At 42.2% G+C, this 15,974-nt stretch overlaps 1 protein-coding gene across 3 annotated transcripts in view; it reads left to right on the forward strand.

Annotated features, from left to right (window-relative positions):
• Positions 1-15,974, forward strand: part of HYCC1 (hyccin PI4KA lipid kinase complex subunit 1) — a 104,491-nt gene that overhangs the window by 50,080 nt on the left and 38,437 nt on the right. For 2 of the 3 annotated variants that reach the window (XM_067562077.1, XM_067562079.1), the window contains exons 2-3: positions 3,215-3,302; positions 5,902-6,003. In XM_067562077.1, the coding sequence (XP_067418178.1) occupies positions 3,252-3,302; positions 5,902-6,003 (153 nt within the window). In that variant the 5' untranslated portion in view covers positions 3,215-3,251. Of the gene's footprint in view, positions 1-2,112; positions 2,241-3,214; positions 3,303-5,901; positions 6,004-15,974 lie in introns of those variants that run through there. The other variant, XM_067562078.1, reaches the window with a different exon arrangement.

The raw sequence follows: 15,974 nt of genomic DNA on the forward strand, positions 1-15,974 counted from the left end.
TATGCATGGGAGTTCCCTTTTTATCCCCGATGCCCAACAAGACTGTTACAAACGCCTCTTATAGGCTGGGGAGCCCTAATGGACGATCATGCAGCGCAAGGAACTTGAACGCTTTTGGAAGCCAGCATACACACACATTTTCTGGAACTGAAAGTATAAGAAGCTTGCAAAGCATTCCTACCATTCATACAATCCCAGCATGTCCTGCTAATGTTGAACAACATAAGTTCCATTTTCTATATCAACAAGTCTGGAGGGATATGCTCTGTTCCCCTCTGTATAGTAGGTCAATTTAAGGAGCAGTATATAAAGAACTGCATCATTCTCTATTGGCAGTGTACCTATAGGGCACTCATAAATCACTGGTGGACAGCAGGCATTTTGCCACCTATCATGAGTGCCACCTATCATGATTCAGTAGCAAACAGAATCTTCACTCAGTGGGGAACCCCCACTTGATCTGTTTGCAACTCAGATTTTAATACAATAAGTTCTCACAAAGAGATTGTAGGAAATTGCCATATCTGTCACAGTGGATATTCCCACTATTTTGGATGATCTTCTTACCCTCAAGATGGTGGGCCATTCCCTAGCTTGTTATGGGTTCTGCTGACTGCAATTAGAATGTTACCCACCAATGGATGGTTACTCAGTCTTTACCACCCAGTAGCAGCTAGGTTCTTGAAGGACCTCATCAAATCTTTCCACCAGTAAAGAAATCAACCCCTCACTGGAATGTTAGTTTAGGGCTTTCAGCACTCACTAAGCCACCCTTTTGAACAATGCTTTGAACCTTTGAACAATGCTGATCCATCATACATGATATTCCATAAGGATGAAGTCTCTCTATGGGTATATCCAAAATTCATTCTTAAGATCATTTTGGAATGTCACATCAACCACTCAATTCGCTTGCCTGTGTTTTTCTGCAAAGCCCCATACCTCTAGGAGGAACGAAGTCTTCATTCCATCTATTAACATTGGCATTCTACCTTCAGAGACTGAAACAGATCAGAAAGTCACCTAGACTGTTCATTGCCATAGCAGGACAAGTACAAGGGCAAGCTGCCTCTTCTGAGGGGATCTCTAAATGGATCTTTAGCTGTATCCTACTCTTATTAGGCACAACATCCTCTCCCCCTCCCCACAGGGTAAGGACTCACTCTAGAAGGGTACAAGCAGCCTTGGAAGCCTCACTTCAAGGTATCCTTACTTGATAGTTGCAGGGCAGATACGTGGAGCTCCATCCACATGTTCATGAGACATTATGCCTTGGTTCAGGATTCCACCACTGATACATCCTTTGGGATAGCAGATCTACAAGCAGCTATACTACCTGTATCCTTTTCTTCTCTGAATACTGCTTGTCAGTCACCCACAGTGAAATACACATGAGGACCAGAGCTTGAAGAAGAAAGGGAACTTAGCTATCTTGTTACTGGAATTCTTTGAGATGTGTATTCAACTACCCGCTGCCCTTCCACACAACCAGGTCTGTGGTAGAGAAGGAACTAGAGAGTTGATCAGTCTGCTCCATGTCTCTCCCTCCCTCCCCCTTCTCCTCTCTTCTCTTCCCCTCCCCCCCCCTGGCAAAAAACAACAACCCTTTTTGCAGAGCATGGAGAGCAGGGTTGCAATTCTCCAATCTCAAGTGCCTGGAGCACGTGTGTACCCCGAGTGAAATACAGATAAGGACCACACATCTCAAAGAACTCCAGTTACAACAAGTAATTTCCCTATCTCATGCTCTCACCTACTTTTTATTCATAGATAGAAAGAGAATGTTTTCTTACTTTTTCAACTCCCAGTTGGTTTCTTAACTTTGAATGAACTAGTCATTGAACTGAACTTGTTGAATAAACTGAAATTAAGAAAATATTCTCTTTGCCTGCAGAAGAGGGCTAGTGCGGTCAAAAACTGTTTCAGCATGTCAGCAAACTCTGGTTCCAGGTGCTTAGCCAGTGATTTCCATCACCTCAGTGGCTTCACTTTCTTTAAATCTTGGCAGAAAACATGCAAACAATATGCATTTTAATACAGCTAAATGTATACTCTAGGAATAAAGAATGTAGGCCATAGTTACAAGATGGGGGCTCTATCCTGGGAAGCAATGACTCTGAAAAAGACTTGGGGGTCATGGTGGATAATCAGCTGAATATGAGCTCCCAGTGTGATGATGTGGCCAAAAGATCTAATGCAATTCTTGGATACATAAACAGGAGAATATCAAGTAAAAGTAGGTAGGTTATTTTACCTCAGTATTTGGCACTGGTGTGTTTGCTGCTAGAATACTGTGCCCAGTTTTGATGTCCACAGTTTAAGAAGAATGTTGTTAAATTGGAGAGGTTTCAGAGAAGAGCCACGAGAATGATTTAAAGATTAGAAAACATTGCTTTAGTGATAGACTCAAAGAGCTCAATCTGTGTATGTTTAACAAAGAGAAGATTTAGACTGTAATCAAGTCACCCCTTATTGCTTACATGCGGAACAAATATTTAATGGGCTCTTCAAATTAGCAGAGAAGGCTCCAGCCATTGGATTGTGTTGTAAGTTGAAGCTAGACAAATTTAGACTGGAAATAAGGTGTAAATTATTAATAATTTACCAAAGATCATGGGGGATTCTCACTCACCGACAAATTTTAAATCAGAATTGTGTTTTTCTGAAAGGTATGCTCTAGAAATTATTTGGGGGAAGATCTATGGCCTGTATTATATAGGAGATCAGACTAGATGATCACTTCTGGCCTTGGAATCTCTTAATCTTATTTTTATAATTAGATTACTGTAACTGTAGGCCTTAACATAGGTTGTCAATTTAAAATTGTTTTAAATAGGTCTATTTAAAAAAAAGTATATTTAATTTAAATCTGATTTAAATCAGAAATCCAATTTCTAAATGATTTTCATCAACTCATTAAACTGCCTTATTCAGTGCATAATTTTTTAGAATTTATTAAACTGCTGCTGGTGATTATTCCCGTTTTTATGTTTCCAGAAGCCAGCATCTGTGAGGCAAAGTAAACATTTTGGAGCCTATGTTGACCTATATGATAGGTTACTGAGCTAAAAAAACCAAGTAATAGAGTACATAGATTCACATTTTTATAATAGCTGAATAAATGCTTTTCAGGTATGTATAATGCAATAACTCCATCGTGATATATATGTTACACACAAATTCTATCATTTTTAACAACTTCTCTCTTCTTCAGGTTTAAAGGTTGAAGGTTTCAGAACAGATGAGGGAAGATGTTGGCTGTGGATACAGGGCTTGTGGAAGAGTGGTTATCAGAGTTCAAGGTAATATATCGTGTGATCCTTAGAAATAAACTTAGATTTTAAGCAGTATATTATTCAGTAGTAGTAATTGATGAGCTCTTGCTTGCTGCTGAGATGGGTGCTGTAGAAAATCCCAAGATAAATGTAAAACAGTTGAATTTCAGTCTGTGAGATGAAATACATTGTCAAGTATGTACTTGAATTTCTTTTCTTTCCATATTCAGGTTGTATGTATATTTGGCACACGGCAACCCAATAAAATTCATGCTTGGAAAAAGGAACAAACTTTCAATGAACTAAGATAAAATAAAATAGATAAAATCTGATTTAAAAACAAATCTTTACACGTTAGTGTACCAATAATTAAATACTCTTAGCTGAAGAGATCTCTAGGCTTTCATGTTACGCCAAAAATGGTATTTTTATTAAGTTCTTACTGTACCTGGCATTTTATTTTCACTTCTTTCTTCTTGACTGTACCAATAACACTTACTGTTTGGAATGTGAAGTAGATCTTTAATGTTGTGTGCTAGCAGTGTAACTTTACTTACTGAATGAGTGCTATCTCCTTGTATGTGGGGTCTCCTGTTCTGGGGTGACCTTCAGGTTTTTTTGTTCAAATTACTGGCTTAGAGGCAGCTGCTAATTTCTCTCCATTTCTTTGCTGTTTCCTGCTCTGCCTGTTGGTATATTGCAGTATCTTGTGTCAGACCCAGTGCTGTATCTGGGGGGAGCAGCAGTTTCCTCTTGTACTGTTTTTCTGAATGTTTCTTCCCTACATGTATTTTCGCTTTCTCCACCTGACCTTACTATGGAGGATATGACTTTGAAGGGAACAATGGCAGCCATGGGATTCCCTTAAAGCCAACTATTTCCTCATCAGCTTTGCTGCCAGTCATTGCAAGCTTATGGCTAACCAAAGAGCTCCATTTTACCACTCCCATATGAGAGCACCACATTCAGACCATTGTTCAGCAGGTACTGCATCAAATGGGTAAGCTGTGTGGGCACATCATGGAAGCCAGCAGAATTCCTGTAGTCAGAATTTCAGGGCAAACCCCCATAGCATGCTACCTAGCTGTTCAGTTTCAGACAGTATAGACACCGTGCATACAAGACAAATTAAAAGTAGTAAGTGGGTCAAATTATTCTGATGAGGTGATGCAACATGACTCAGGACCAAAATTGCAGTTGCCACAAAAGCTCCAGCTTCAGTGGGGGAACTGAATGGCACCACCTTACTAAGAGGTACTCTGAGCCTTGCTCTCAAGACTCTAGCTTCGTGGGGAGCCCAAAGAAAGGGGGATCAGGAAATAGATTTGTATAACAAGGAACACCATTATCAAAACCAAAACCTACAGTTGGCAACTACCTCTCTCTTCAGACTAGACCAAACCTGATCTTCTGGCCTAGGTCAAGTCATGGCATGGAGACTCTCTTCCAGATGTAGTCTAGAAGGTTCACAATTATTCCCACCATCTGCCATGAGACTATGTATATATTATGTATCATGGGGGGAAAAAATGGTATTTGGCTTTTAGGAGAGTAGTTGTTGACTCCTATTTTTGAAAACCTTGGCTTTGCTGTATTTTTCTGGAAATGGTTTCAGATGTAGAGATTAGTAGTTTTGGTCTCATTTGTAATATTCCTTTTTCTATAACACTCCTTATTTTGGAGTATGGAGAGACAGTGTGTCCTAGTGGGCAGAGAAATAGACTGGAAGTTGGTAGATTTGGGTTTTTTTCCTGGTTCTTCCATTGACCTGCTGGGCAACCTTGGGCAAATCACGTAATTACTGTGCCTCAGTTTCCCCATCTGTAAAATGAGGATTATGATTGCCTGCTTTGTGAAGCACTTCGGACTCTGGATGAAAAGCACTATATGAGAGCTAGGGATGATGATTGTAAGTGTAACAGCTCTATCTGAAAAGCCTTGTAAACTATTGGAAACGTAATGGGAAACACTGCTATTCAGATCCCTGGTGGGTGCTGGAAAAAAGGTGAAATGCTTGACCAACTGACATATTTGGTGTGTTTTTGTTTTGGGATGTTTTGTTTTTGGAGGAGTGGAGCACCTATATCTTAGATTTGGCTGCAGATGTTCAGATCCTCAGGAACAGAGGGCCCTTAGCTGCTTGCAGACAAATTAAAAACAAAAAATCCCCTCAAAAAACCCAAGCCTCATATTAGGTGCGTGCATGCATGCACACTCTGCTTACCCTATTCTCAACGTTGCGGTTCCTGTTGATCTTTTAAACAGGTTATTTTTTTTACGCATTGTTCAGGATGGGTGAATGTGTGATGAAATTGTTGCCCTTTAGCTGTATCTTCCACCCAGTTTAATTAAATTCTGTACAAAACTGTCTATGGAACAGTAAAATGTTTTTTTAAATAACTTGTTTTTCAGCAGTTTCCTTGTCTTAGAAGTATTGGGATTTATTAAATTGTAAAGATGATATAGAAATGTTTCTTTACATGGAACATATTCTCTCCTAGAGTAAACACCAGTAAATGGATCAGTAAAAGCCATCTGACACAATGAAATGGCCTTCTTTCAATGCACAGGCAATAATTATTGGAGTAACAGCATAAAAGGAAAAAATATTCTTTGTTGTTTTCAGACCCTTCCAGAAGCATCTGTATCTAGCTATGCTACAAATTTAAAAGACAAGAGTTCTCTGGTTTCATCTTTATACAAAGTTATCCGGGAGCCACAGAGTGAGGTAGGTGCACAGATCTCTAAGATTTTTAGTTTGGTATGGCAGCAGCCCATGAATGTGTGGAAGACCAAAAAAAAATAAAAAGCCCTGTTTATAGTTCAAACATTGTTTATGATACAAATAGTTAAGATTAGAATCTGAGTAGGGCTCTGTTTTCTCCTAATGAAATGTTAAGGTCTGATCCATTCTTTGGCAGTGATATAGCACCATGCAATTAGTTTCAGTTTCATTATTTACAAACCATCTATCATCTTATAATTCACATGTCTGGGCTTCAGGACTCGGGCATAGAATTAAGAAGTGAATTGGCAAGTATTGTATAACTTCTGAGACTCTGACAGTATGACTCCAGGCCAATTGAATATTGGAGCCTGTAGTGGATTGGTGGTTGTCCATCCCCCCCTGGGTCTGAGGGAGGCCACACTGTCTCATTACCACTGGGATCACTGCCTAGTATCAGAGGAATTAGCGAATCAGGCATGAGCAGCTTGGGATTTCAATCAGGAAATAAGCAATCTGTGGGCTCAGGGTCTAATATAGGGCAGCGCAAATAAGCCATCTGTAGGTTCTGGCCTTCAGGCAAGGCAGAGCGAGCTGGCAGTCTAGGGGGCGCTGGCCCTCTGGCAGGGCAGAGCTAGCACAAACAGGCCATTCGGCTGCAGATGGGAAGGTTGCCGCCCCAGGAGCAGGGTGGTAGGAGGAGATAGGTGGATCCAGGCCCATCCTACTCCACCAGCTTCAGTCCAGGACCCTAACAGTGGCAGAGGGCTCCACCACTGGGTCAGTGTGGATCCCAATGAAACATGCTGACACAAGCACCCACAGTAAGAACCAGATTAAAGTCTGGTTTTCCTGGGCTACTTCCTATCACAATCCAGGGTGGGGCTCTGTCATCCAGAGGTCCTCTGTCTCGTTGGGATATTCAGCCACCAGCAGCTTCAGCAGCTCCTCTCCAGACTTGTCTCCTTTTTAAGTCAGGATGCCATCCGTCTTGGTAGCAGATGGAGGCCCGCAGTCAGAGAGAGCCTGCAGCCAGGGAGACATGTTTGTTTCTCCCTCAACTGAGCTGGAGGCTTGGTCTGTTATGCTTCCTGTCCCGCCTCTCATCTTCCAGTTCGAGGGCTCTGTCCACCTTGGCATGGAGAGTGGCCTCTCCCCCTCTGGCTCAAAGGGAGGCCACACTGCCTCACTGTAGAGCCTGTGACTGGCTGTGGTGTATCCATGAGAGGAGACCATGATCAGTGTTTCCTCTTGAGGTTTTTGCTATAAATGTTTTATTACTTTGTTTATAGTTTTTTCTTTTGCTGAGAACATCAGTGATTGACTTAAACAAAAAATAAAAAGGAAAGGCAAGTGTTTGGAGAAGAAACAAAATGTTTGTATTTGTATTTAGGCTTATGCAGCTTCCTTCTGGTCAGTTTACTTTTTTAATATGACCTTAAGTTTCTGTTACCAAAAGTTTTGAATATTGATCTTGACATATATCTAACTGCAAGGCCCTAAATGCATGGCAGTCTCTAAAATTATAGTTTATTCTGTGGTACTCACTAGGCATTGGGGAAAGGGTAGGGAAAGCATGATGTTCCAATAGGAAAGGACTCTGTAATAGGTGTGAAGATCTCGAGCAGTTTGTAATTCAGATGGAAACTCCTCATCGGACTTCTTGAAAAAAACTGAAGTCCCGAGGGAGTTAGGAGTCCCGAGTCCTAAAAAGTAACATGCTTCTAGTTGATAGTGGTACAAGCATAGATAAAGTCACAAATAGCCTCTGGTGCTGGAGGGGTCATTAGCTGTATCCCTGGATATAATTTGGAAGAATGAGTGATCAACTCATATGGACCCTTTCGTTCTGGTTGTTGAATTTGCATCTCCGTCCAGCTTGAATTGGTACCTTTAGGGCTGCTCTAATGCAAGGCAGTACCTTGAGGCAAGAGAGACTGTCACCCTGTGTATAGGTGCTTTAATGCAATTTGCATACCAATATATCAATTTCTTGGGTCTCTGTATGAGACACACACATCTTTGTGGTTCATGTAACATTAGAATTTTAGCACTCTGTGGTGCTTTGAGCCAGCAAAGTTTCTTATGTACTGAGGTGTATCAGCATTGCTGATACTAAGTTTGATCAACTGAGATGAGAACCCAAACACCCCTGCATACCATCATGCTACCCCTCCAAAGGGCATAGAGTGGAGCATCCTCAACTGCCACTAAGTTCCTTCTTACTGCCTGTGGCAGTGAAATGGAAAAACATCAGTGTCTTCTTAACTACTGTATTGTCTCTCTGTTGTTAAGTAGTTGTTAATGTAGTTACTGTACTTAGTTCCTTATGAGTTCCAAATGTGGCCATACTGGCCTTCCTGGATTCCACAGTCTCAATACCGCAATGACCCCATTTAACACTCTTCATTTGAGATCCAGGGACATATTTCCATCTGCAGAACTTCAGAGGGTCATAAACTCTCCTCACAGAGAAGATATTACAGCAGCGGAGCAGGAATTGCTGATTGAAGTTAATGACATGGAACATAAAGATCCTTCAGCATTTTCATCATCCTCACTGTCTGTACAGTGAGGTTACTCGGACCTCCTGCTCAGCCACAGCAAATCAGTTCTCATCGTGGCCCAGTCAGCAGAATTCATAGGAGCCAGTTTTGACTCAGGGTGGCAAAAGCTGCCTTGTCACATGTTGGATGGTATGAAATCCTTCCTATCTTAACAGATCTTCAACTTTCATCCATTATGTATGTCATGGATTGCTCAGACATATGGCCTCATGCATCTTTGTAGTACTGCTCATCAGCCTTCACCTCAGACTCTTTCATGGATAGCTGAAGTTGGTCTATCAATCAAGAAGACAAAGCATGAACTCCCAGATAAGGGTTCCCATTCAAATCCTAACACAACTGTATATTGGGGAAGTGCCCTTTGTTACTCTATCACCTATCTAAATTCTGATAATGGATGCCTCAAAGGGCTGCGGGGACTTATCTTGACTATTATCAGATGTACAGCCTATGATCTCTTTTAGACTCCCCATCTTATGTAATTGCCAGCTGTATTGCTGTGAGCTGGAATACATGCAGATTATTCCTCTACTGAGGGCACAACTCAAGACTTTACAGTCAATACTACAGTAATGTATTATATAAACAGACAGGGAGAAGCAACATCAAAACTCCCTTTTCAAGAAAACTTTCTTCTATGAGAATGGTGTATCCAGAATTGCATCAACCTTGTGTGGTTACATCTGCCAGGAAAGCACAATGATTTGGCAAACCTCCTAATCAGGAGAGTATCAATGCACAAGTGGTCTCTGAAAGACTCGATCCTGGCTCAGATCTTTCAAAAATGAAGAGTTTCTCAAGTAGATCTTTTTGTGATTGAGAACAAGAATATTGCAACTCTTGCTTTGGAGGAATGAGTCCAGGTTCCATCCAACTCTTCTTAATGTCGTGAATTGATCACTTAATGTATGCCTTCCCACTATTTCCATTAATTCAAGAGATCTTTGAACAAAGCATTGCTGATTGACGTAGCTCTTGTATGGCTGCGTCAGTTTTGGTTCTTGGATCTACAGCTTCTCTCAGATTAACACTTCACTTCATAATCCTTTTTGTTCTGGTCGCTATCTCACAAGTCCACTGTCTAGTCCTTCATCCAGGCCATTTATAGAATCATCGAGTTGGAAGGGACCTCAGGAGGTCATCTAGTCCAACCCCCTGCTCAAAACAGGACTAACCTCAGCTAAATAATCCCAGCGAGGGTTTTGTCAAGCCGCATCTTAAAAACCTCTAAAGATGGAGATTCCACCACCTCTCCAAGTAACCCATTCCAGTGCTTCACCACCCTCCTAGTGAAAATCTTTTTCCTAATGTCCAACCTAGATCTCCCCCACTGCAATTTGAGACTGTTGCTCCTTGTTCTGTCATCTGCCACCACTGAGAACAGCCTAGCTCCATCCTCCCTGGAACCCCCTTTCAGATAGTTAAAGGCTGCTATCAAATCTCCCCTCATTCTTCTCTTCTGCAGACTAAACAAGCCTAGTTCCCTCAGCCTCTCCTCATAAGTCTTGTGCTCCAGCCCCCTAATCATTATTGTTGCCCTCTGCTGGACTCTCTCCAACTTCTCCACATCCTTTTTGTAATGGGAGGCCCAAAACTGGACACAATACTCCAAATGCGGCCTCACCAATGTCGAATAGAGGGGAATAATCACTTCCAGCGATCTGCTGGCAGTGCTCCTACTAATGCAGCCCAATATGCTATTAGCCTTCTTGGCAACCAGGGCACACTGTTGACTCATATCCAGCTTCTTATCCACTGTTACCCCCAGGTCCTTTTCTGCAGAACTGCTGCCTAGCTCATCAGTCCCCAGTCTGTAACTGTGTATGGGATTCTTCTGTCCAAAGTGCAGGACTCTGCACTTGTCCTTGTTGAACCTCATCAGATTTCTTTTGGCCCAATCCTCCAGTTTGTTAAGGTCCTTCTGTATCCTATCCTTATCTTCCAGGGTATCTACCACTCCCCCTAGCTTAGTGTCATCTATAAACTTGCTGAGGGTGCAATCTACCCCGTCCTCTAGATCATTAAGGAAGACGTTGAACAAAACCGACCCCAGGACCGACCCCTGGGGCACTCTCACCATTCTACTAGAGCTCAAGTGGCCTCAGCAGCATGCTTAGCATGCTTAGCTGCAATTTGCCGAGCAGTTACATGGAATCCGTTCAGACATTCACTTACCACTATTCCTTGGTGTCAGGCACCAGGTCTGATGCTCAACTTGGTTAAGCAGTACTCCTGTCATTGTTTATATGAACTCCTAGCTTCCACCTCCTTGAAGAGTTAATTGCTGGGTAATCACCAAGATGGGTTCCACGTGTACAGATACTCAGAGGACTGTTACTTACTATGCAATGACTGTGATTCTTCTATGTTCTGTATACATGGATCCCATACCCACTCTCTTTTCCTGCAGCACTTGAATCTTATTGAGATTCTGGCAAAGCAATTGAGTGGCAGTTGAATGCTCTGCCATTTATGCCCTTGGAAGGGATAGCATGAGGGCATGCAGGGAGCATATATGGCCCCAACGGATATTGCTGGCTGAATAAACTTTGATCTCGTGTGCATTGGGTGCATGTGCACAGAATGGGATCCGTGTGTTACAGAACATCTCAAACCACAGTTACTGTAAGGTAAATTCTTTTCCCCTCCATTATTCACCTAACACAGTGGGGTTTACCAAGCACTAATGTGCTGGAGAGGAAAATAAGGTTTCCAGGAGCTTTGGATCAATATTCTGCTTCCAAAGTGATTGGAAGTTTGGCCTGATCGCCTAGTATCTGATGTTTCTCACTCTACTATAGATTCTGATCAATCTTCTGTACCAGAGGTGATCTGTGTCTGGAGCACATAAAAATACTACTTTGTTTCTTTTTTAGAATGGATCAGATTTCTCCCAATGATATTTTTTGGGGAAAAAAAAAAATGCCAACATAGAATATTCCCCTATTGCGATCTTAAATGTCAGTACACAAATAAGTGTTCAACTATTATCAGCATACTTAGACTTTCAGGAGGAAAGTCCAGATGTTTCAAGCAAAGCATTGCTTGCCCAGTGGTGTCATCTCCTTCCTTGGTTATAGTTAAGTGGAGAAGAAATATTGTCTGGTTCTTCAATAATCTCTTCTGCAAGCACACACTGCCTTATAACTGAGGTTATAAATAAGGAAGAGCACAGGGAAATTAAGTGGTACAGTTTGGAAACAATTTTCAGTGTACTATATACAATTTACACATCAATTACAGTTACAGTAACCCTGAATCTCTATCGCCGTATTTCAGGGAGTTCAAAAATGTTCAATAGTACTTTCTCATCATGAGTCAGCTACCTGAATTCATAAGACTTATCTTGTGGGTAATGCAGTGATGACTTTACTGATTAATTTACTTTCTCAGTTGAAATCTAATACCCTCTCTCATATCCAGCATTATTTTTGGTCCCATCATTTTCTAGGGTTATAACTTTTGGATATCGTATGTGAATGAATTCCAGCAAAGCTGAAGTAGTGGCCAAATCTGGAAGAGAATCAGAACTTGAAATCTATTTCTGTGAGTCAGTCAGATGAACATTTTAAGTTGTGTGCAACATTATTAATAGAAGGTCTCTGTTACACTGTCTGGAGTGGTTCACAATTTTGAGTGCCAACCTCAAGGCAGACTGTCAAAAAGCAAGGCAGACACTCCAAACTGGTGATGCGTTCTATAATTATTCAGAGCTCATATTTTTGAACAGGTAAGTAACTAACAAACAGACTTAACTATGACTAAACAAAACTAAACTCAAACTGATAAATACAAGTAAAGTTTAACTGCTGATAACGCTCTGTCTCAGACCGTGGACAGTTGAGAAGGAACTGAGGGGGATCGGGTCACATGCACACTAGAAGACATGCCAACAGCACCGCAAGACGGGAGCTGTGCACGCACGACCTGGGCAAACACTACTGAGAAGATCTCCGATCAAGGGTGCAGGATGTGACGACATCTAAAGTGGAGCACCCACAGGGACATCACGTGAAGAACCATTTATCACTGAGTCCAGCTTGCCTGGGAGGCAGTATAGACTGGACTGACTGGGACTCCATAGTAAGACTGTCAGAATGCTTCAGGAGTTCATATTTGTTACTGAGTTGGTGAAATCTAATTATAGAACGCATCACCAGTTTGGAGTGTCTGGTTTTAAGAGATGTATCTCTTGTAGAGAGGCTATGCCAGTGTCAGACAGACACTCATTCTGTGTATGGTGCTTGTGTGAAACCCATGTACCACAAAAGTATACACACTGCAAAAATCTCAAGGCAAGGGCCAGGAGGGCCAGAGATCTGAGGTTGAAGCTAATTTTAATGGAAAGATCCCTCAGACCCTCATCTGATCCAGGACTGGACCAGCCTGACTCAGAACGCACACCAAAGAAAAGATCATAGTCTCCTACTCCTAGTACTGCAACAAAAAGAAAGCATTCGCCTAAGAGGCTGTCCCCCAAACATAATACCAAAGAGGCAAAAGGATCCTCAGGTACAACACTGTCAGTGCCACCTAAGGACCTGAAACCTCCGGGTGAGGAGTTGAGCAACTTACAAAAACTATTGTTCTCCAGCATGGCACTGCATAAAAATACAGTGCAGAAACCACCTGACCAACGGTCAGTGGCAACTATGGCACCGCTAGATTCAGTGGTGCCAAAGGAAAGTACTGTGCTGACAGAAATGACAGCACCCACTTCGGCACAGAGACCGATCGCAGCACTGGCAATAGAAAAACTGCTGGCCACGACATCGATGACCGATAAGACAGCAGCACTGTTAGCTAGTGACGCACCGCTTGTAGCACCAACTTCCGATATGGTACCAATCTTGGCACTGACCACCATTATGGATCCGACAGGGAGCACAGCACCAACTTCGGCACCATTAGGCAAAAGAAGGTGCAAACAACAATATATACAGCCCATCCAGACTTCATCACCACAATCAGAAGGGACCGTGGAGTCTCTGGGTACATTTTGCACGTGATGAGGCGTTTTCACCAGTACCCTACCTCGGTGCTGATGATAGTGATGCAGATGAAGCTCAATTTTCATTTGCGCACTCCTCCCCCACCAGACCTTCACTAGAATAGATTGAATATGGCCATCATAGAGGACACAAACCATATCCATATTATGGCCCATCATGGTTTGCTCCTTCTATGCCACACTACATGCAATAGCATAACTGGGATGCATGGTCCTCCCACTCCAGGGCATATGACAGGCCTACTAGTTCCCATATGAGTAGGATGAAATCGGTGAGACCATCAACTTCGAATACATTAGTTGAAGCGGGGAAGGGAGCTCAGACAGAGGACTCCACTGTGGAGCAGGATACATCTCCTCCCACAAACGAATCATCGTCTTCACCAGATGAAGTCATGATTCCCCCTGCACTTACCATTGTAGATTACCCTAAACAGTTTAATGGAGATCCTTCTAGAGGATCACACCACAAGGTGTGATCACACCACTAAAGGACAGAATCATACCGCAAGTTGCTGAAAATATTGCATACAGCAACATCGTCAAAAAATCGCACTCCCGATGGATGGGGCTTTAATGGAACCAGCCAATAACATATGGCTGACACCAGCAACTATTCCGCCTACCAACAAGAGGAACGATAGGAAATGTTACATTCCAGCCAAGGGGATGGAATTCTTATTTACCCATCCACCTCCAAATTCGCTAGTCGTAGATGCTGCCAACCAAAGAGGAAAACAGACAAATTATAAAGCCTCACCACACAACAAGGATTGGAAAAGACTTGATTTATTAGGCAGGAAGATCTACTCAATTACTTCTTGTAATGAGAGAACCATTCCAAGTCCCTTTAGCAACATGTTCACTCCTCCACATGTCCATGAAAGCAACATTTCTAGTTGCCATTACATCAGCCCAGCAAGTAGAGATTTGTGCGTTCATGGCCTATCCTCCTTACATGATTTTTCACAAAAATAAAATCATCCTTAGGCCACACCCTAAGGTCTTACCAAAGGTAGTGTCAGACTTCCATATTAACCAACCTATTCATTTACCTACCTTTTTTTATCTGAAACTGCATATCAATCCACAGGAAGCAGCAGTCCACACTCTGGACATCAGACAGGCCATAGCCTTTTACCTAGAGAGAACAAAAACATTTAGAAAAATCAAATAAACTTTTCATATCAATAGCAGAATGGATGAGAGGCAAAGCCATCTCCAGCCATAGACTATCCAAATGGATATCAACATGTATCCACATATGTTACGAACAAAAAGGTTTACAAGCTCATTCCATGAGAGCAATATCCACTTCCATAGCATTCCTGAACAATGTTCCTATGATGCCCATGTCACAGCTTTGCATATGTCCATCAGCACATATTTTTGTAAAACATTCTGATATTGATTAGGCATCTGCCAGGGATGCCTCACTAGGCCTAACTGTATTGAAAACTGTACAAAACAACTAACACCGAAGTCCCCCCTCCAATACTGGGCACTGCTCTATAGTCACCTGAAGTGAAGCACCCACAGGTACATCACTCGAAGAAGAAAAGGTTGCTCACCTAGTGCAGTAACTGATGTTCTTCAAGATGTGTGTCCCTGTGGGTGCTCCACTACCACCTTCCTCCCCTTTACTTCAAAGTTCTAACTATGGACTGTATGGTAGAGAAGGAACTGAGGGGGTTGGGTCATGCGTGGGCTAGAAGATGCACCAACGGTGCCACAAGATGGGAGCCGCACACGTGCGACCCAGTCGAATGCTGCTGAGAAGATCTCCTCCGATCAAGGGTGCGGGACGTGACACCTAAAGTGGAACACTCCCAGGGGGACACATCTCGAAGAACGTCAGTTACTGCACTAGGTGAGTAACCTTTTCTTGCTTTACTCCAAAATTACTCTGATTGCTTCCAGTCCCAAGAGACCAATCAATTAGTACATCAGATCTCACACCAAAGACCATGCCTGTAGGCAATCCTATTGTAAACTAAGGCTTTATTAACTAGGAAGAAGAAATGAGTTATTTACAGGTTAAAGCAGACAACATATATACACTAATGAGTTACAGTCTAAAGTTCCAAAAAGTGACCGATGTAATAATCTGTCAGCACTGAATGTCTTTTTAGGGCTATCTCAAGTTGACTCTGGGGATCTCTGCTTTTGTTTTCTAGTTCCAGCCTTCTGAGAGTCCAAACAGGAAAGAGATTAATACTTTTTACATCAACTAGCTTTATATCCTTCTTCCAGAATTCAAGATGATGGGATGAGCTTCCTTGCATGTACTATCTTTGAGTGTAAGAGGGCTATTAGCCCACTTTTTGTATTGTGATGCTTCAGAGTGGTCCACTTGGTTTTGATAGCCCTTCCTGATGGGTGGGGGAACATTTCTC

This window comes from Emydura macquarii, unplaced genomic scaffold (assembly GCF_026122565.2).
Source record: "Emydura macquarii macquarii isolate MOO-44397 ecotype Brisbane River unplaced genomic scaffold, CSIRO-AGI_Emac_v2 contig_2422, whole genome shotgun sequence".
NCBI lineage: Eukaryota > Metazoa > Chordata > Testudines > Chelidae > Emydura > Emydura macquarii.